Here is an 18843-nt window from a genome sequence, read left to right on the forward strand (position 1 = left end):
TTCCAATATCAATATATGTAAATCCTAAGCACATCAGTCATACGGAACATAAGGGCATATTCGTCATTTTACCATACAGGGGTATTACTGTCACTTTACCCTACAAGGGCTTTACGGTCACTTTACCCTACAGGGGCTTTACGGTCTTTTTACCTAATAGGGGTATTTTAGTCATTTCATCCTACAAGGGTGTTTTGGTAAATCTACAAACCAAAGGTATTCCAGTAATTTTGTAAACCAATGGTATTTCCATAATTTTTAAAAAGTCAAGGGTATTTCTGTAACTTTGTAAATCAGGGGTATTTTGGTAATTTTACAAATTAAGGGTATTTCGATAATTTCACAAACCAGTGGTATTTTGGTAATTTTACAAACTAGGGGTATTTTGGTAATTTTACAAATTGAGGGTATTTTTGTAATTTTACAAACCAAGGGTATTTTAGCAATTTTACAGACTAGGGTATTCTAGTAATTTTGTAAATCGAGGGTAAAACAGTAATTCTATAAATCAAAGGTAAAACGGTACTTCTGTAAGTCGAGGGTAAAACGGTAATTCTGTAAATCAAGGGTAAAACGGTAATTATGTAAATCGGGGGTAAAATGGTAATTCTGTAAATCGGGGGTACTTTGGTAATTTTACAAGTCGAAGGTATTTTAGTAATTTTACAAATCGAGGGTATTTCAGTATTTTTACAAACTAAGCGTATTTCGGTAATTTTAGTAAACTAAAGTATTCTAAACAGGGATAACAATACGAATGGGCCTAAAGCCTATTCTCGGCCCAAATGGGCCCACACACTCGTGTGGCCCTTTTAGCCCAAATCTAGCCACAAATATTAGATTCACCTAGCCTAGCCCAATATTTACTACACAATCAAACAACTTATCTAATTGGGCCTGTAGGCCCATTAGGCCCACATGACCCCTTTCGACCCATCGCGGCCCGAAGTAGCCATCCTACAGCTAGAGTAATAAGAAATACACACCTGATAGGAGACTGGAGTTAATCCACACTCCGAGCACTCTTAGCCGACGCCCAACCCAAACAAGCACGCCATATAGCGAAAGGGATCAGCCAAGAAAGGTACCTCTACTCTCCTCATGGTTCTCTCTATTTAAAGGGATCCCTCCAACATTAGAGTTTAAATTCAACACCAACTCTTGCCGCCCCCTGTTAGCAAAATAAATGCTCCTTGCTTGCCATGGGATTCGAACCTATGCCTCCCCTTAAATGCTTCACACGCTACTTGCCACTAAGCCACAAGGCTTTTTATGTCATATTTTATCCCCAATTAATTATAAGGTCTAAAGGCCAAAGTCCAGGTTCCCTTTAAAAACCAAAAATAAATTGCAAGAGCCAAGGCTTGAACCCAGGCTCCCATACAACCTTAATAACGCCACAACCACTAGACTACAAGCTTCCTTGTGTCATTTATTTAACACAATAATTTAAAAACCCTCATCCAAGCATCCAGGTTTTTTTTTTCACTTAATACCAAAATTTTTTGCTAAAGCCCAAGTTTGAACCCAAGATTCCTCTAACACTTCTCAAAGCCATTAACCACTAAAGCAAACATTTAATTGTGTCATTTCATTGCACAATTAAATACCTATATAAAACCTCCTTACGGACCCACACTCAAGGCCCAATACTTCTAGGCCCAAATTCGGGGTGTTACAGTAAATCCTCCATAACACACCGGTATAATATATCCTCCCAAACACACCAATAAGGCATTAAATGCCTATTCGGATAAACCGAAGTATATAATAACAGAAACATCCTCTCGGCCGAACTACAATCTCTTCATCACATCACAAATCCAATGGCATGCCATTTGTATCGAATCTAGTCCGACAAGTTAATAGGGTATTATTTTATTTTTTTTCTAATTTCAATTTCATTTACACAAAAATTTTCAATACTCATTCAATTCAAATATCTATTATCTTAATTCATATACAAATTAATTTTCACACAAGTGTATACCATCAACACCATACATTTGCCACAATTTATTTATTTTCAATCAATACACTTTTCAAATAATCACATATTCCATAATTCACTTATTCAATTCAATTTGATTCAATTTATATCACTTTCATTTTCACTCAATATTCATATCGATTTCACATACTTACCTCAAGTCTTATTTACCATACATAACAATTAAAATTTCAGCAATCAATAATAATTAAAATTTGAATTATAGTAATACACACTGTAATTCTCCCGTTTTAGTCCTCGATGACTTTCTCCTTTCCTTTCGATGCTGATGCTTCCGGTTATTTGTTGGCTACGAAAATAATAGTAATTTACATTATTATTTACAGCATTAATTATAATAAATAATTAAATTTCTAAACAACTCCTACCTTATTCCCAATTTAATCCTAACTAAACTTAATTATTTTCTTAATCCAATTCACTCTCTTTTTCTATTCAAATTTTGTCTAAACTTATATTTAACTATAAAATTTCCAGCATGTTTCCCTAATTTCGAAATTTCTTCAATTTAGTCCCTACAACATAAAACTTATAGCCTAGTTTACAATTTAATCCCTTAACCAATTCTAACTTAGAATTCATTCAATTAAATCCCTAATTCCATAATTTTTCCAACATGAACCCTACTTGGAAACATATGAACTCTTGAACTATCAACTTAATTTAATCAAAATCTTGTTTCAAAGCTCCTAAAACATCAAAATTAACTAAAAAAGGACTTAATTGACTTACCAAATTAACTCCAAGCTTCAAATCCTTAGTTTTCTCTTTTATTTTTCTTTCCCTTTTTCTTTCTCTTTTTCTTCCCTGCTTCCCGTTTTCAACTCTGTTTCTATTTCTTTTTGTTTCTTTATTTCTTTAATTCTTTTATACTTTATTATTTTATTAACATACTATAATATTAATATAATATATTAAAATATCTTTTACTTTAATATTAAGTAAATTAATAATTATATAACAAGTGTACATATTTATATTATTACAAATGTCATTATCTAATTTGCTTATTAAATAAAAATCTCATGATTTAATTAATACAATTAATAATTATAAAATATTTTTATACTTAAATTATAAGTAATTAAATATTTAAATTACAAATGTACCCATACAATTCTTACACATGTATATTTTATTACCATACAATTGTCTTCTATTTAATTTATTTATAATATATTATCAATTAAATAATCATAACAATTTAATATAAAACCATAATAATAATGATTATAATATATAAAACCTAAAAAAAATCTTTGATTTTATTTCACCAATATGCCACCTCATTTGTAGTCAATGGCTTAATTGCCATTTTAATCCTTTTTATTTTCTATTGCTTTATAATTAAACTTTTACCCTTTATTCAATTTAATCCTTTTTATTACTTACTCTAAATTAAGCTAAATTCACTTAATTAGATCCTAATTAGACACACCACTAGGCTCATAAATATTTTTAATAATTATTTTTGAACTTATTTCACTAAGACGGAGGCCCTATAACTTACTTTTCCGGTGCCCGTGAATTTCAAGTCATTACAGATATTGCTTATATTTCGTATTAATGTACGTAGCTAAAGACGACGCCAAGTCGTCGTGAGGGAAAGGAAAAGCGAGAGTCGTCGACGAGTAACGTGAGATTTCAGTTTATACTTTTATGACTCGAGATCATTATATTTATATGCATATACATACTAAATGCATGATTGAGTATCAATGTGAGTCTATAATGGTCGTATGAATTGATTCGTTGTAATTGATATTGAATATCAATATAATGGCTGAATTGAATAAAATAGAAAGTAGCATGATTTAATTTATCCATGATATGTGATATGAAAATGGTTTGAACTATGCTATATGGTATTGGTTTTATATATGTGATTTGATAATGAAATGAATTTATAATGATGATATGCAAATTGGTTATATAATGTAATTGGAACATTGATTATCCTATTAGTTGTTCGGACATGGTCAAATATAGTTGGCATGCCATAAGGTCAAAACAATGGTTAGAAACTCTCATTGTCGTGCAACCAAGGGTGGTAGAGTATTAGATACTTGTATTCATTTTAAGTTCGTGTCTAGTTATTAGGGTTATAAAAATATGAATTGGTAATATGGTAAACAAGATGGAAATGATTGAAATAGTATGATTGCATAAATGTGATATGTGGAAAATGGCAACATGTAAAAGACCATACGAACTAGTTAGAACAAGCCTTAGAGGCCGAATCGAATTTGAATAAGTCAGTAGACATATGAAAGAGAATTGAATTGTAAAATGAATGAATAAATAACTTTTGATGAAAATGAGATTAAATGTCATATTAATGCATACATGAATATATGAAATGGAAATGAAAATGGAAATGATTGCATCTTTGTCATTAGAATGCATGATATAAAATGCTATTTTGATCATCAATTGAAATGGTGTAAAAGTATGATATTTGAGTATTGAATATGCAAATTGATCTAGTTGAATTGTGGCATATATTGATTGAATTTCTATATTAAGTATGCTCACTTGTGACTTGAATCATAAACGCACCACTGCTAGTTTAATCATCAATTGAAATAGTGTAAAAGTAGATATTTGAGTATTGAATATGCAAATTTATTTGGTTGAATTGTGACATATATTGATTGAATTTCTATATTAAGTATGCTTATCTGTGACTTGAATCATGAAAGTACCATTGAGCTTTATTGCTCAACGTACAGTTTTTTTATTCCTATGCAGGCTTAGGTGGATCTCGAAGTCTCGAGACGTGATTCAGCATCTAGCCAACAGTCCTCGATTTAGTAATGTTTGTATAGTCCCTTTTCATTTTAATGTTTGGTATGTACCTAGATTGAGTAAGTTTTGTGTTATAAATGGAAAACCCCCTGAAGGTTAATAGCTATGTTACTTGAATTATGTATATATGAATGGTAGTGAATAAGAATGAAACATATGAATAGTATTGAAATGGTTAGAATTATGGAATGATGAAAATGTCATATGTTGAATGTGTTATGTATAGGTGATATTGATGTAACAAGATGTAATTTAGCATATGAAAATGGTTAGAATGTTGAATTGGTTGGTTTGGTATGCATATTGAATTAGATGAATATTTTGATTAGGAACCTTTGGACCATTTAGAAAACAGACGGTCATGTCGTGACGAGATCAAGTTACTGAGTTGTGCCACGACGAGGAATCCCCGAAGTCGTGATGTCAACCTGATAAATTGAAAACTTTACAATGTGATCCTAATTCAACCACGAGTTAGCAAAAGAGCTTTCGTAAGCTCGTATAAGAATCAAAAATGATTCTGTAACATATTATGAATTTGTCATATACTTATTTGCATGTATAAATGGTTGCATTGTGTATAATTGATCGTAGTTGTTCCGGTAATGGATGTGACATCCTGCAGCTCGGACCTGACGACCGATTTGGGTATAGGGTATTACACTTGTATTACTTAGTTGAATTTGAAATGTTATACAGGTTTTAGCATAAAAAAATGATTAACATATTTTTCACAATTATTTATCACAATGGGAAAAGTTTAAGACAGTAAAATAGGGGTATTTTTGAATTCACTCAATCTATAAGCTTAGCTTTCATGAAGAGTGCTAAATTGGATAAACTTGTATAAAAAATTAGTAGGAAAGTCTGAGGTTAAAGCAAAAGGAAATTATCTAGCTTGTAATATAGATTTTTGACATCATTAAACTCAATCAAATATACTAAAATTGATTTGAATGATGATAATAATGCCAAAATAATGATTGATGCACATTGCTCAATTAAAAATACTCAGTAAAGATATATGCCCAATTTAATTATGTAGAGACAAATGGCTTGAGTTTCTCAAGATTTCCTATTAATAAGTACCCCAATTTTGGTTAGCAATATGAATTAGAAAGTCCAACAATATGTTTGTGTAATTATTCATGTAGTTGTTGGAAAGCTCATATCCAGGAATATTGCCATCATATTTGGATAGTATTTTTTCATTTCACTTTGCCATTATTTCGTTTTATCGAGATTTTTTTTCTCATGTCCTGCAATACTTTATTGTTGACAGGGGCGAAGCCAGGAAATTTCAAGTGGGGGGGGGGTCGAGATAATGAAAAATAATAAATTTAAAAATAAAAATTAATTAAAGAAAAATAATTTAATAAGTAAAAATAAACTAGAAAGAAAACTTAAAATTTATTTGAATTGCACTCCTCGATCATTGACCTTACTAAAATCATCAATTATTTCGTTTATATCAAACTTTTCTGCAATTTCTTTCTCAATGTACATAACCAAAGAACTTTTTAAAAAATCATCTTTCATCTTGCTACGAAGTCGAGTCTTCACAATCTTCATAGCAGAAAAAGCACGTTCTAAGGATGCTGTTGAAACTGGAAGAGTCAATATAAGACAAATCAATCTGTCAACGAGTGGGTACATGACTGACTTTCCACTTTTAACTAAGCTTCTGCAAAGTTCAGAGTGTTGATATTTTTCTCAAATCAGGATGCTTACATACATCAAGTTCATAATGCTTCAACTCATATGGGAGACGTTCTTTCTCTTGTTGAGAAAAATATTCTGGATAAAACTTGTTCACAAGAATGCAAATTTTATCAATATCAAATAACTTGAAAAATTCCTTGGGATCTAAAGCTATAGTAAGAGTGAGAAGCTCGACAACATTTTCATTAAACCTACTCTTCAATTTTTGCAAATGAGTGTCTATTGTAGCAAAAAATATATCCACTCGATAATGATGCTCCACTGTAACATCTTCCTTCTTGTTGTGACTACGACCTACAATGTATTGAGCATTCATATTTGGAAAATCCAACTCCGAAGATTCACAAAAAGATATCACATTTTTCAACAATTCATTCCATCCATCATCTCTCAACTTTTGAATTAAATCTTTCGTTGTCAAAACTAAACTCATGGCATTTAATATATCTTGAGAACGACGTTGCAAAGCTTGACAAAGTTTATCAGTAATCCCTAAAACTTCCTTCATCACATGCAAAATAAAAATAAACTCAAAAGATCTCAAACTATTATATGCGTTATGAGCATCTCCTCGTTGAGAATAGTTAGAAGTGGTATTTTTAAATTTTCAAGAATTGTGCTAGTAGCATTGTACATCTTCAGTAAACTAGTAACTGAATTTAAATGGGAACTCCATCGAGTCTCACCAGGAAGTTGTAAAGTGCTTATCTGATTCATTCCTGTTCCAGTTGCTAACTCATTGATGGATACCAAGCGAGATATTTCAGCTGCTTGGGCTTTTTGTAATTCATCGTGTCGTTTGGAAGAAGCTGAAACAATATTAACAATATCAGACAAGTCTTTAAAAAATTGATGCACTTCAACCACTTCTCTAGCTGCTGCAACCAAAGCTAACTGAAGACGATGAGTAAAACAGTGAACATAATAAGCATATCGACAATAATTCAAAATCAAAGCTTGCAAGCCGTTAAATTCCCCACGCATATTACTTGCCCCATCATAGCCTTGACCTCGGATATTTTGTATGTCAAAACTATGTTACAAGAGAACATTAAAAATTACATTATTCAAAGTCAATAATGCAGTATCTTTAACATGGACTATATCAAAAAATCGTTCTTTTACCTGTCCTTTTTTATCAACAAATCTCAAAATAATTGCCATTTGCTCTTTTTTCGACTCGTCTCTCGCTTCATCCACAATAATGCTGAACTTTCTGTCACCAATTTCTTCATGAATTACATTATGAACTCTATTGGCATAAATTTGTAATATCTCTTTTTGTATTGTTGAAGAAGTATAACTAGCATTTTGTGGAGCATTTTTCAAAACATCTTTAACTTTCTCATCATACGATGCTAATAGTGATAATAGTTCAAGAAAGTTCCCACGATTTTTTGATCCCGAGCTTTCATCATGACCTCTAAAAGCACACCATTGAAATGACAACCATCGAACAACATCTATACTAGTTTTCAGACGTAGACGATTAGCTGAAATTTGTTGTGTAGTTTTTCTATCAAGTGATACTTCAATATGTTGAGCTTGATTCATTAAATCTACATAAGCTCGTTGTGCATTGTTATGCAGTGAATTCGGATCTTTTCCCGTATGTGTCAAAAAAGCACAATTGCATCCATTGTGTACCTTTTTCCAATTACTAAAGCCATTATGAGTAAATGCAGTTGATCCAAAACGACTAGTTGGATTGCTATTAAAAAGAAAACAAGGCAAACAAAATACTACATCTTTAGAAGGTGAACATTCTAACCAGGAAAATTGTTTAAACCATGATGGTTGAAAATAACGAGGATGATTTTTTGAATTGGAAGCAGGATATTCTGAAAGAATAGGTTGATAAGGTCCAGCCTTAATATAAGCTCTTCGAATTTCATCACGCATATTCACTGGATACTCATATATTTGCTTACGTAACCCAAGTTCACGTTCTAAGTTAGACAAATCAAGTGCCTCATCTTCAACTCTAGGAATTTTAGAAGGACGAGCATCAGAGTTTAAAGGAGCAAACGATGAAGGTGGTACCTCAATTTGAGATGCTTCTGAAGGTGATTGTGTAGTCTTTGTACTTTTCTTTTTAAAAAACGAATCAATTGTTTTCGACTTCATAACTACAATATCTTAAAAAAAAATTAATAACTATAAAATAAAATTAAACTATAAACTTTAAAACACAATAAAAACAAAATTAATAACTATAAAATAAAATTACAATCTAAACTTTAAAACACAATAAAAACAATTGTAAAATTACAAAAAAGATGAAAAGAAAAACCTTAGAAGATGAACTCGAAGCCGCGTTTGAAGGACAAACGTTGATGACAATAATTGTTAATAGCAGTAGGAAAAGAGACTTCTTTTTCACTAGTTAACAAATTGAATTTTAACCTAAGTTCACATTTAATATTATATTAAAAACTATTATCTAAAAAAAGAAAGTTGGAAATATATCAATATTATATTTAATGTTATATTAATGTTGATTACAATAATATATTATGTAAATATTTAAAGTTAAAAAGTAAAATATATTATATGGATAAAATAAAAAAAATAAAGGTTTTTTTTTAATGTTCAAAGTTGGAAAGGGGGCCAAACAACAATTTAAGGGGGACAAAGTTTTAAAATCTAAAAGGACTAAACAATAAATATTTTTTTTATAATTTTAGGGGGCCGGGGCCACTGCTAGCCCCCCAAATTCGCCACTGATTGTTGATATGCTTTTTTTAATTGTAATAAAACCTTTATATACTTTAAAAATTAAATATTTAAATAAAGAGACAATAATAAATTTAGTCTTTAATGTTTGCATTTTTGTTAATATAATTTTTATTTTTTATTTAGATAAATGTGACTGTCAACCTTTTAAAAGGAGTTGATTTTGACCATCAACATCGCAAAAAGAGTTAATGTTTTTCTAACGAAAATACCAACTTAAAAAATTAAAATTTTAAACATGATAGTTTGCATAGTAACATTTGTACTATATACTAAATTTTTTAATTTTTATAAACTATTAAATATTTTTTTTAAAATTTTTTTATAATTTTTAAATTATTTATTGACGTGACATGTAATACAAATAAAAACAATATTAGCATGAAGTATATATAGATTGTCTCACTCATTGAAAATTAATGTTTCAATCTAACATTTTCATTTAAAAAAACAAACTGATTTATTTTGAAAGTAGAGATGTTCATGGGCTAAGCTGGGCTGAGTCTAAGCAATATATTAACACACTTTATACTTGCCTAAGTCCGACTCAATTCAAAATATGAGTTTAAAATTTTATCCAACCACGTTTATATTATTTTTAAATTATATTATATTATTTTAAATTTAATATTTAATATTTACTATTTTTATTTATTAAAATTTTATATATTATAATCTTAACATTTTTTAATGTTTACATTATTGTAGTTATGTGTTATAAATTACATAATGTATAAAAAAATAATGTAAATTATTACAAACTTACAAAAACAGATAAAACCAAACTCGAGTCTTAAATATTTTAAAATTAACCCATAATTTAGATGAGCTTAATATTTTTGCCAAAATTCTTTTTTAAATTCAAATTTTCTTTTAAATCTTCTCAAATTTTGAAAATGAAGTGTTAGGTTGAGATTTTATTGTATATAAAGCAAAACATTTATACATGGTCTTTACCATTTTCAAAATTCCACTAAAACACACACACACACAAAAAGAAGTTTAAGAAGTGAGAAAAATGGCGGGAACTGATCGCCCTGAGAACGAGAAGCCAGTGTACGCCATTAAAGGCCAATGGCAAGCTCATTTCGCTCGTTTCATAGTCTATCCATCTTTACCTTCCACCTGTCCCTCCCTCGTACCTAAGAGCCGACGCGGTCGCGCGTCTAGTGGCAACTGGATCGCCACTTCTTCTCCAGCCGCTTCTGTGCAGATCATCATTGACCTTTCCAGCTCCGAAACCGTCCTCTCCATTTGTCTGGGCGGGAAGATCCTTGTGAGCTGTTCGTTACTGATTCTTCTAGATCATAGTTTCGACTGTTTTGGAATCTTTTAAGCTGATTTTCAATTTCGTTTCATTGATCGTTAAAATAGTAAACAAAACGGTTTTTCATTTTATCGGCAATAAATGAGTGTTTAGCAAATTAGAATCTCGCTAGCGGTTTGCCTTATTTGATCAATCTCTTAAGCAGTTTATTAATTCCGTTTGATTGATCATTAAAACAATGAGGAAAGGGAACTTTCATTTTACCAGTAACAAATCGAGTGTTAAGCAAAGGAGAACGAATCCAGGTTCGGAAGCGTGTTGATTGTTAATTTCTCATAGCCAGAATAATAATTGCTCTCGAATCTCGATCCTTCTATTTTTAGAGCTCAAGTTTGAATTTATATCCTCGTTTTTTCTTGGATCAATTTTGTGGAGTTTCAAGGATATTGTGTCATGCGTATTCACTTGTTGATTCTTTTCATTTCCAAAGTTCTCATTTACGATGTATAACGAATGCATAAAATATGTAGATGAAAGCATATCCAAGTCTACTTTCTGGTTGTATTTGACTTGATTTGATCTCAAATTACCAGCTCAAGTTGCATGTTTTTTTCTTTTCTTTTTGTTAACAGATTGGCGGTTTGCTTAGCTCATTAATTCATGATCGTATTTCATTTGGATTTGCGTCTAAAATTGTGTTCTACTGTTATAAGGAAATTGTATTCTGTTATTTGGAGCAGGAAGAGCACTACATTTCCAAGTTGCACTTCTCTTGGCCTCAGATCCAATGCATCCCTGAAATTCCTGCTAGGGGCAGCAGAGCTGTATTTGTAAGCTACAAAGACTGTGCTGACCAGGTAAGCCAATTACAAGGATGAGCAGATTTTTGCATTTCATGGTCTAACTGAAGCCGAAACTGGCAAGTATCCTCGAGTATATATCCTTTGCTCTTGCTTAAGAGATTTGATGGCTACCGTTGAAAGTGTTTGAATTCGTAGGAGCAAAATAGTAAAGATCTTTACCTATTTGTAAAGTGAACTTGCAGAATATGGAAACTTCATCACACAATGGTGTAGGAGAAAAAGGTTATCCAAAACAAAAATGTGTACGGACTTTCCTATTGTTTTTCATTCTAGAGCCACTTATTGAAGATCAGATCTGCCATTATGGAGTCTACACATGATAAAGATATTTTAGCTTAAGGAAAAAAACAACTTTATCATGAATGTCTATGATATCTAAGCAATATCAATTGTTACTTTTCCTTTAAAGACTGCCTAAACAAACTTCAGTGTATTTCTTCCATGCAGCAAACTCATGGGTTTCTACCCATATTTTTGCAGATCCAGAAGTTTGCTTTGCAATTTTCTACACATCATGAATCAGAATCATTCATGAATGCTGTGAAGGTGGAGATACGACCATAGAAACTGTTTATTTCTTGTAATAACTATCCAATAGCTTTGGTCTGCTGCTGGGAATCTCTTATATATATATAAAACTTGGAACTATCAATTTGTCTCTTTTCTCAGGAGGAGTTCCAGGGTGACGCTGAAACTGAACCTTTAAACCCAGATTTTGGATCTGACTCTTCACCACAATCAGATTTCATATCTAGTAATGGACTTCCTTCTAGGTAGATATGAAAACTGAAATGATACTCTTAACAGTTTGTTTCTTTCAGAAGATAAACCACTGGACAATATCAAAGAACTAATGACTTAACTCAATGTCTGCAGAGCCAATCAGGAGTCGAGTGATTTGAATCCTGATGGTTCGTACACTCCACAAATGTCTCCCGGCTTGAGCTATGAAATTAGACAGCAGTCATTTGATCAAGATGAGATACTTACTAACAATGCGGAAGGCATTCTTCCACCCTTGCCCCCCAGTTTCTCATCATTACTGACCAATTGCTGTCCTACCGCTGAAAAAGGTAGATTTCTTGACCTAAATATAGGTAGCGATATCCAGTAACTGAGTTCATAACACATGTCCTTGAATGATATAGCTGCTAATCAACCAACAGTGTCTCAGGAAATTGATCTCAAATCCCAAATTGTGGTAATGATTTCAAACTATTTATCTATATTTTAGTTACTACTTTCAGTATTTAGAAGGCAAAGGAGTACTTTATTACTGCATTGCTTGGCACGTATCATTTCTGAAACTGCAACTTTTTTTTCTCTACGAGACTGTTCTCTCATTGGTAGTTCTGTTTTTTCACAGAGATACATGGAAGATTCTTCCTTCCAAGGTACCTTTTATTTCTATTTCACTTGAATTTTTCCAAGCCTGCAATCTATGTTTGAATGGGGGCTCTGTCTCCATTAGACCATATAAACATTTCGCTAGGAAAAAATTGTTTGATACGCCTTACTGTTCCATTTGCTAATTTTCTAGAGATAATTTTTACAGATATGTTGACTAAAGTAGAGAAAATTATCAGTGAAGTTGGAGCTGACGTGCTGCTGTAAGTTACCTTATCTGCTTGAGCTTTCCAACATGTAGAGGAACTCATAACATTGAATGCTTGTCTGTTTTTCCTTTTATTAAGTGATGATGCTACTATTTCTCAATCCCTTCTATTTTCTGTTGTAAATGGGAAAATTAGTTTATAAATTAGCATAACTTTAGAACAGCCTTCTAAGTTAGCGCAACCGGGCTGCTGATTTACAAGTTCTACGCTCTCTCAAACCCAAAAGTCAAATTGAAATGCCACATGGACTCTGTTTAGGCTATTGCTAAGGAAAAGCCCCACTGAAACGGCAATTCTTCAGTAAAATAACTTATGACGTAGATAGCACCTTAACCGAGTCCAAATCTTGCCACTTATCGGAAGGTCCGACTGTTTGAGAAATAAATTTATGCCATTTTTCGCTGGCAGCGTGAATAGAATATGCCATGAATAGATAGCACCTAAATACATACACGACGGAATATGCCATGAACGTGAAGTTATTAAGTAATTCTTATTTTACCAATTGTCGCATTTTCCTCCCTATCATTTTTTATATAGGTAACAATAGAAGGCCACTAGTAATTTTGGGTGATTAATAAAAGCCTCTTCTGAGTTTCAAACTCTATGCTTAAGCCGGCTAGTAAATATGCAAGTCTGCATGTACATACATGGCTGATGGCTTAATTATATCAAGTAGTTGTTACATGCACAGTACTCCGATTTGATGGTGCTTTTGTTTTCCTTGTGCTTGCTATAGCTAGCAAGATAAGACTGCAAGTAAATTCTAATAGAGGGTTTTCCAAGGCTGTTAGAGCATGGAAGTTTGGAAATAGAACTGCTAGGAAAATTTTAAAACCATAGTAATTAATGTAAGACCTAAAAATTTCTCCTTACTAGCTTGGATTTTAGTTAGAATTAGAATCAGTGTCATACACAAGTATATATCAGATATGAATGTACTTTTATTTAAAAAAGCTACAAGGTTCATACCCTTGTTGTTGGAATGTATGTCATCAATGTTCCATAGCTGCTAATTCCTTAAGTACAGTATTTGACCTCATTTCAAACTATAAAATTGAACAACTGGGAACACTCAATCACCAGAATAAAATATTCTGTTGCTAACCAGGAAACAGACATGTCTATGGAAGGCGACTTAACCAATGTACTCCAACTCGGTTTCTCTTAGCTTAGGTTAAAAAAGTCACGTCCAATAAAATAATAGTGATGCTAATATAAATATAAACCTCAGCTTATTATATGCGGTGGTTTTACATTCCATAAAAATTAGATTATGTTACATTCCAAAATATTATGCAAGACTTATATTTATTTAAAAATCATGCGAAAAAAATAATGTTTTAGTTAAAATGATAATTTTAAATCTTTAATAGTCATAATATCCTTAATTCAAATATTATCATAAATACATTTTTATTAATTTACAAAAATTAAAATAAAAACTCTCAAAATAATCTTATTTTGTAAAAAATAATGATTTATAAATTGAAATAAACTCAATTAAAAACTTTATGGAAAAACACATCATTGAATCCAAACAAAAGCACCACGTATTACAGCATGCCATGTATTTAAGCCAAGAGCAAGCATTATCTTCTCCATTGCATTTGCTTGCTTTAGAGTTTAGATAACATTGTTGAACACGATACCATTAAATAACTTAATATGATAGAAATACAATATAAGAGTATAAAAAAATAGATATATAATATAAAATAATTGTAAACTATATTATTAGTCATTTAAATATGGGTAAATTTTCGTTTTGATCATTTAACTAAAAAAATTATTATTTGATCACTAATGTATTCTAAATTCTTTATTTAGTCACTCGAGTGTTGAGTGACTAACGGAGGCACTTTTTGGTTAGTATAATAATAATTTTAATCAATGTCAAATTGACAAAAAAAATATAAAATATAAAATTTAATGATTAAAATTATTATTATTATGCCAACTAAAAAAGTGCTACCATTAGTCATTATCTGTCGGTGAAAAAAAAAACAATTTCAAAAATATTAATGATTAAATTGCAACTTTTTTAGTTAAATTATCAAAAGAAAAATTTATCCATTGTTAGGTGACTAATAGTATAGTTTACCCTTAAAAAACATAAATACTATACATAAAATTACCAAGTCTAACTTGCTTAGATGAACCGTTGCCCAGAAGTGTATATTGCAAGTATCGACGAGAACCCGCTAAATGATAAATCCATGACAATACTGTGGGTTCACAAATAGCAAATTTGTCGTTTCAAAAGAACCTTAAGCTTCATGTTTTTTAATAAGAAAATTAGAGGGCATTCCACTTGGAAACTTTCGAACAATACCCAATGAGCCAGCAAACATGTGCAGACAGAAACAAAAACAAAGACCGTAATTCTAGCACTTCCATTTTCATGGTTTCATCTACTCTTCTCTCTTTCATTGCAAAAACAAAAAAAGGAATCTCCCATGCTCATAACCATGGTTTCACTTTCGCATCATCTCCTTGCTTGCCTTACCCTCCCTTTATTGGTAACTCTACTTGTTAGAATTTGTAAAGCCGATGATATGTACCCTTTTCCTTGCTCACAGGAAATCCAGACATGTGATGCCTTGTTATACCACACCAATACTGGTCTAGATGAAGTCGAAATCGCTTCCTACTACTCTGTTGATCCTTCCACTTTCCGCCCCATTTCCCATGGTAATAACAAGGATTACCTTATACCAGTCCCCTGTTCTTGCGGAGACACCGATAACGGCACCCAAGCGTACTTCTATGACGTATACTATACTGTGAAAAAAGGGGACACGTTTAGGGATGTTTCAGCTCATTCTTACAATGGACAAGCTCTTGACGTAGGAGGAGAAGAAAATAATTTTCCTACTGGAAGCAAGGTAACAATGCATCTGATATGCGGATGCTTAGAAAGTCAGTCCACAACCGTAGTTACTTATACAGTTCAGCAGGGCGATACTTTGTCAAGTATGGCTACCCAGCTATCAACCAGCATAAATGATATACAAAGCTTGAACAGAAACCTGACGAGTAACCCCGACGTTATAAATAGTGGTTGGGTTCTATATGTGCCTATGGCTAAAGATAGAATTCCAGCAGTGCCAAAAAGAAGTGAGTGATGTTTCAATTCAAGATCATTCCTCTTTTTCATTTCAGACTGCTTTTTCTTTTAGCAAATCCAAATGTTAATTGTTTTGTACTGAAGTTTTTCTTTTAATTTTTTGCTTGTTTTTGCCGTCGATTACCAGAGGGGGGAATTAAATGGACAATTATTATTGTCATATTATCGGCAGTGACATTATTTTCAATGATTGCATTGCTGATCATTCTTGTAAGGAGAAAAGTACAACAGATGAGTGAGGAAGATCCTAACCCAGTATCCAAAAGCATAAGTGCCAGAGCATTTTCATTGCAAAACTCGTTTCTCTACAAGGACAACATAGAAGGTCAGCATGACTAAAAGACAACTAGAGTAATCCCTTTCCGGAGGAGGAAAGTAATTAACTCATCTATACTGCATTTGCATTTTCAGATGTAACAGCTTTTGAATCAGATAGACCAATGATATATAGCCTGGAGGAGATTGAAGAAGCTACAGATAATTTTGATGAAACTAAGAAAATTGGAACTGGTGGATATGGTTATGTGTACCATGGAATACTAGGAGCAAAGGTACCAGTTTTCTTTGCTAATTTTTCTACTTGTCTTGATAATACTTTTAACCAAAAAAATGCTTCATGGAAACGACTTAAATCTTTTTGCACTTTCAGGAGGTTGCGATAAAGAAGATGAAATCCAGCAAATCCAAAGAGTTCTTTGCTGAACTCAAGGTCTTATGCAAGGTCCATCACATAAATGTTGTAAGTTTTACCAACCATTAACTCTTTGTTTGGTGTCAAAACAGGAAGCGTCATGTTTGCTAATAGAAGGGAAAATACATTTTTGGTTACTTGCAGGTTGAGCTCTTGGGACTTGCTAGTGGAGATGACCATCTCTACTTGGTTTATGAGTATGTCCAGAATGGATCACTCAATGACCATCTCCATGAGCCGTTATTGAAAGGTCACCAGCCGCTCTCTTGGACTGCGAGAGCGCAAATCGCACTTGATGCTGCCAAAGGCATCGAATACATTCACGACCACACAAAAGCACGGTATGTGCATAGGGATATCAAGACAAGTAACATACTGCTTGACAAGGGTCTACGAGCAAAGGTACTAAAATGGACTCCGCTACATTATATAAACTAGTAGACATATATATAGGCTAATCTTCTTAAGACTATGAATGGAATACAATTCCATTAGGTTGCCGATTTCGGATTAGCAAAGCTTGTCGAGAGAACAAATGAAGAAGATCTAATAGCTACACGATTGGTTGGAACTCCAGGTTACTTGCCCCCTGAGTAAGTTTTTAACTTGCTACAAAATCATTAATGAAATATTGTTTTGTTTCTTACAAAAATCTTTCCCCAGATTGACAATTTTTTTGGGGTTGATTTATATGGTTATATTGGAAAGATCGGTGATGGAGTTGCAAGTGACACCGAAAACCGATGTGTTTGCATTCGGGGTGGTGCTGGCGGAGCTGATAACCGGCCAACGAGCACTGGTCCGTGATAACAAGGAGCCGAATAAAATGAGATCACTGATAACAGTCGTAAGTAAATTGATAAGTCGATATAACAGATGAATGAAGATTGACAACTGTTAAGCTGAACGTGTTTGCTTCCTTTCATTGTGGTAAGGTGAACAACATTTTCGAAGAAGAAAACCCAGAATCAGCTTTAGAAGAAGTGATAGATGGAAGTCTTAGAGGAAGCTATCCTATAGAGGATGTATACAAGGTATATAAATATAACCCTAACTTCCTACAACAATCATAACATGCATTTTTTCTTTAAAAATTTTGGTTAATATTGCATTTCATATATAAATATATATATATATATTGGATGATGCATTGCAGATGGCAGAACTAGCAGAGTGGTGCTTGAGTGATGAGGCAGTAAACAGACCAGAAATGAGAGATGTTGGTTTAACGCTTTCTAGAATCGTGATGTCGTCGGTGGAGTGGGAGGCGTCACTGGGAGGAAGTAGCCAAGTTTTCAGTGCGGTTTTCAATGGAAGATGAAAACTAAACAAACTACCATTTTACTCATTTCTCAGCAATTTTATATTCAACTGCAAATGAAAAACATAATTGTAACTTGTTCTTCATTTTATGTTCCATTAAGATTTTCTTTAAAAAAGAAAAGAAAAATTGTTGGGATAGACATTTGGTTTCAGTTAAGCATATGGGCAGTTTGGGAGACAATTGTGTAATTAGGTTTTATGATTTGTGTCTCTAATGAAAAAAAAAAAACTTTCTACTTGTATGTCTTTAGTACTCCATTGTAAAATCTTACCTACAAGTTTTCATTCTACAACCCTTTCTAATTCTTAAATTAAAGAAAAAATTAATTTAAATATATTTAAATTCTTGTACTTCTAATTATTATAATAATACAATATTAATTAAATTAAAACTCAACCGACAGGTTTTTGATTAATACTCTTATATTACTCTATTTTTTAAAAAAATCTTAAAATACTCAAATTTTAAGATATATTTAAATATAGGTATGGTCATGATGGTTTAAATATATGAAAAGTAATTAAAAGTTATTAAAAGGTTTATAGAATTTGATTTTTTAAAAATTGATGATGGTGAATTGATTGTTGAAAAAAAATATTTTACAATGTTTAGTATAAGTAAGAAAATATTAATTAAAATTTCTCAAAAATTATAAAAATATTCTTCTTATAATTA

The 18843-nt window shown here is 31.9% G+C and overlaps 2 protein-coding genes across 2 annotated transcripts; both read left to right on the forward strand.

Moving 5' to 3' along the window:
* Nucleotides 1-10268: 10268 nt before the first annotated feature.
* Nucleotides 10269-13123, forward strand: LOC107887686 (protein POOR HOMOLOGOUS SYNAPSIS 1). Its single transcript, XM_041096509.1, has 8 exons — nt 10269-10553; nt 11285-11401; nt 11888-11953; nt 12077-12180; nt 12284-12480; nt 12556-12608; nt 12774-12801; nt 12963-13123. Exons 1-8 carry the CDS (start codon nt 10296-10298, stop codon nt 13019-13021), a joined length of 882 nt encoding a protein of 293 aa, XP_040952443.1. The 5' UTR covers nt 10269-10295; the 3' UTR covers nt 13022-13123.
* A 2117-nt stretch (nt 13124-15240) lies between these two features.
* LOC107888080 (lysM domain receptor-like kinase 3) lies at nt 15241-18338 on the forward strand. The gene is made up of 9 exons (XM_016812242.2): nt 15241-16143; nt 16281-16478; nt 16565-16704; nt 16803-16892; nt 16989-17246; nt 17340-17437; nt 17553-17691; nt 17780-17878; nt 18001-18338. Exons 1-9 carry the CDS (start codon nt 15483-15485, stop codon nt 18163-18165), a joined length of 1848 nt encoding a protein of 615 aa, XP_016667731.1. The 5' UTR covers nt 15241-15482; the 3' UTR covers nt 18166-18338.
* The last annotated feature ends 505 nt before the right edge of the window (nt 18339-18843 follow it).

This window comes from Gossypium hirsutum, chromosome A03 (genome assembly GCF_007990345.1).
Source record: "Gossypium hirsutum isolate 1008001.06 chromosome A03, Gossypium_hirsutum_v2.1, whole genome shotgun sequence".
Classification (NCBI taxonomy): Eukaryota; Viridiplantae; Streptophyta; class Magnoliopsida; order Malvales; family Malvaceae; genus Gossypium; species Gossypium hirsutum.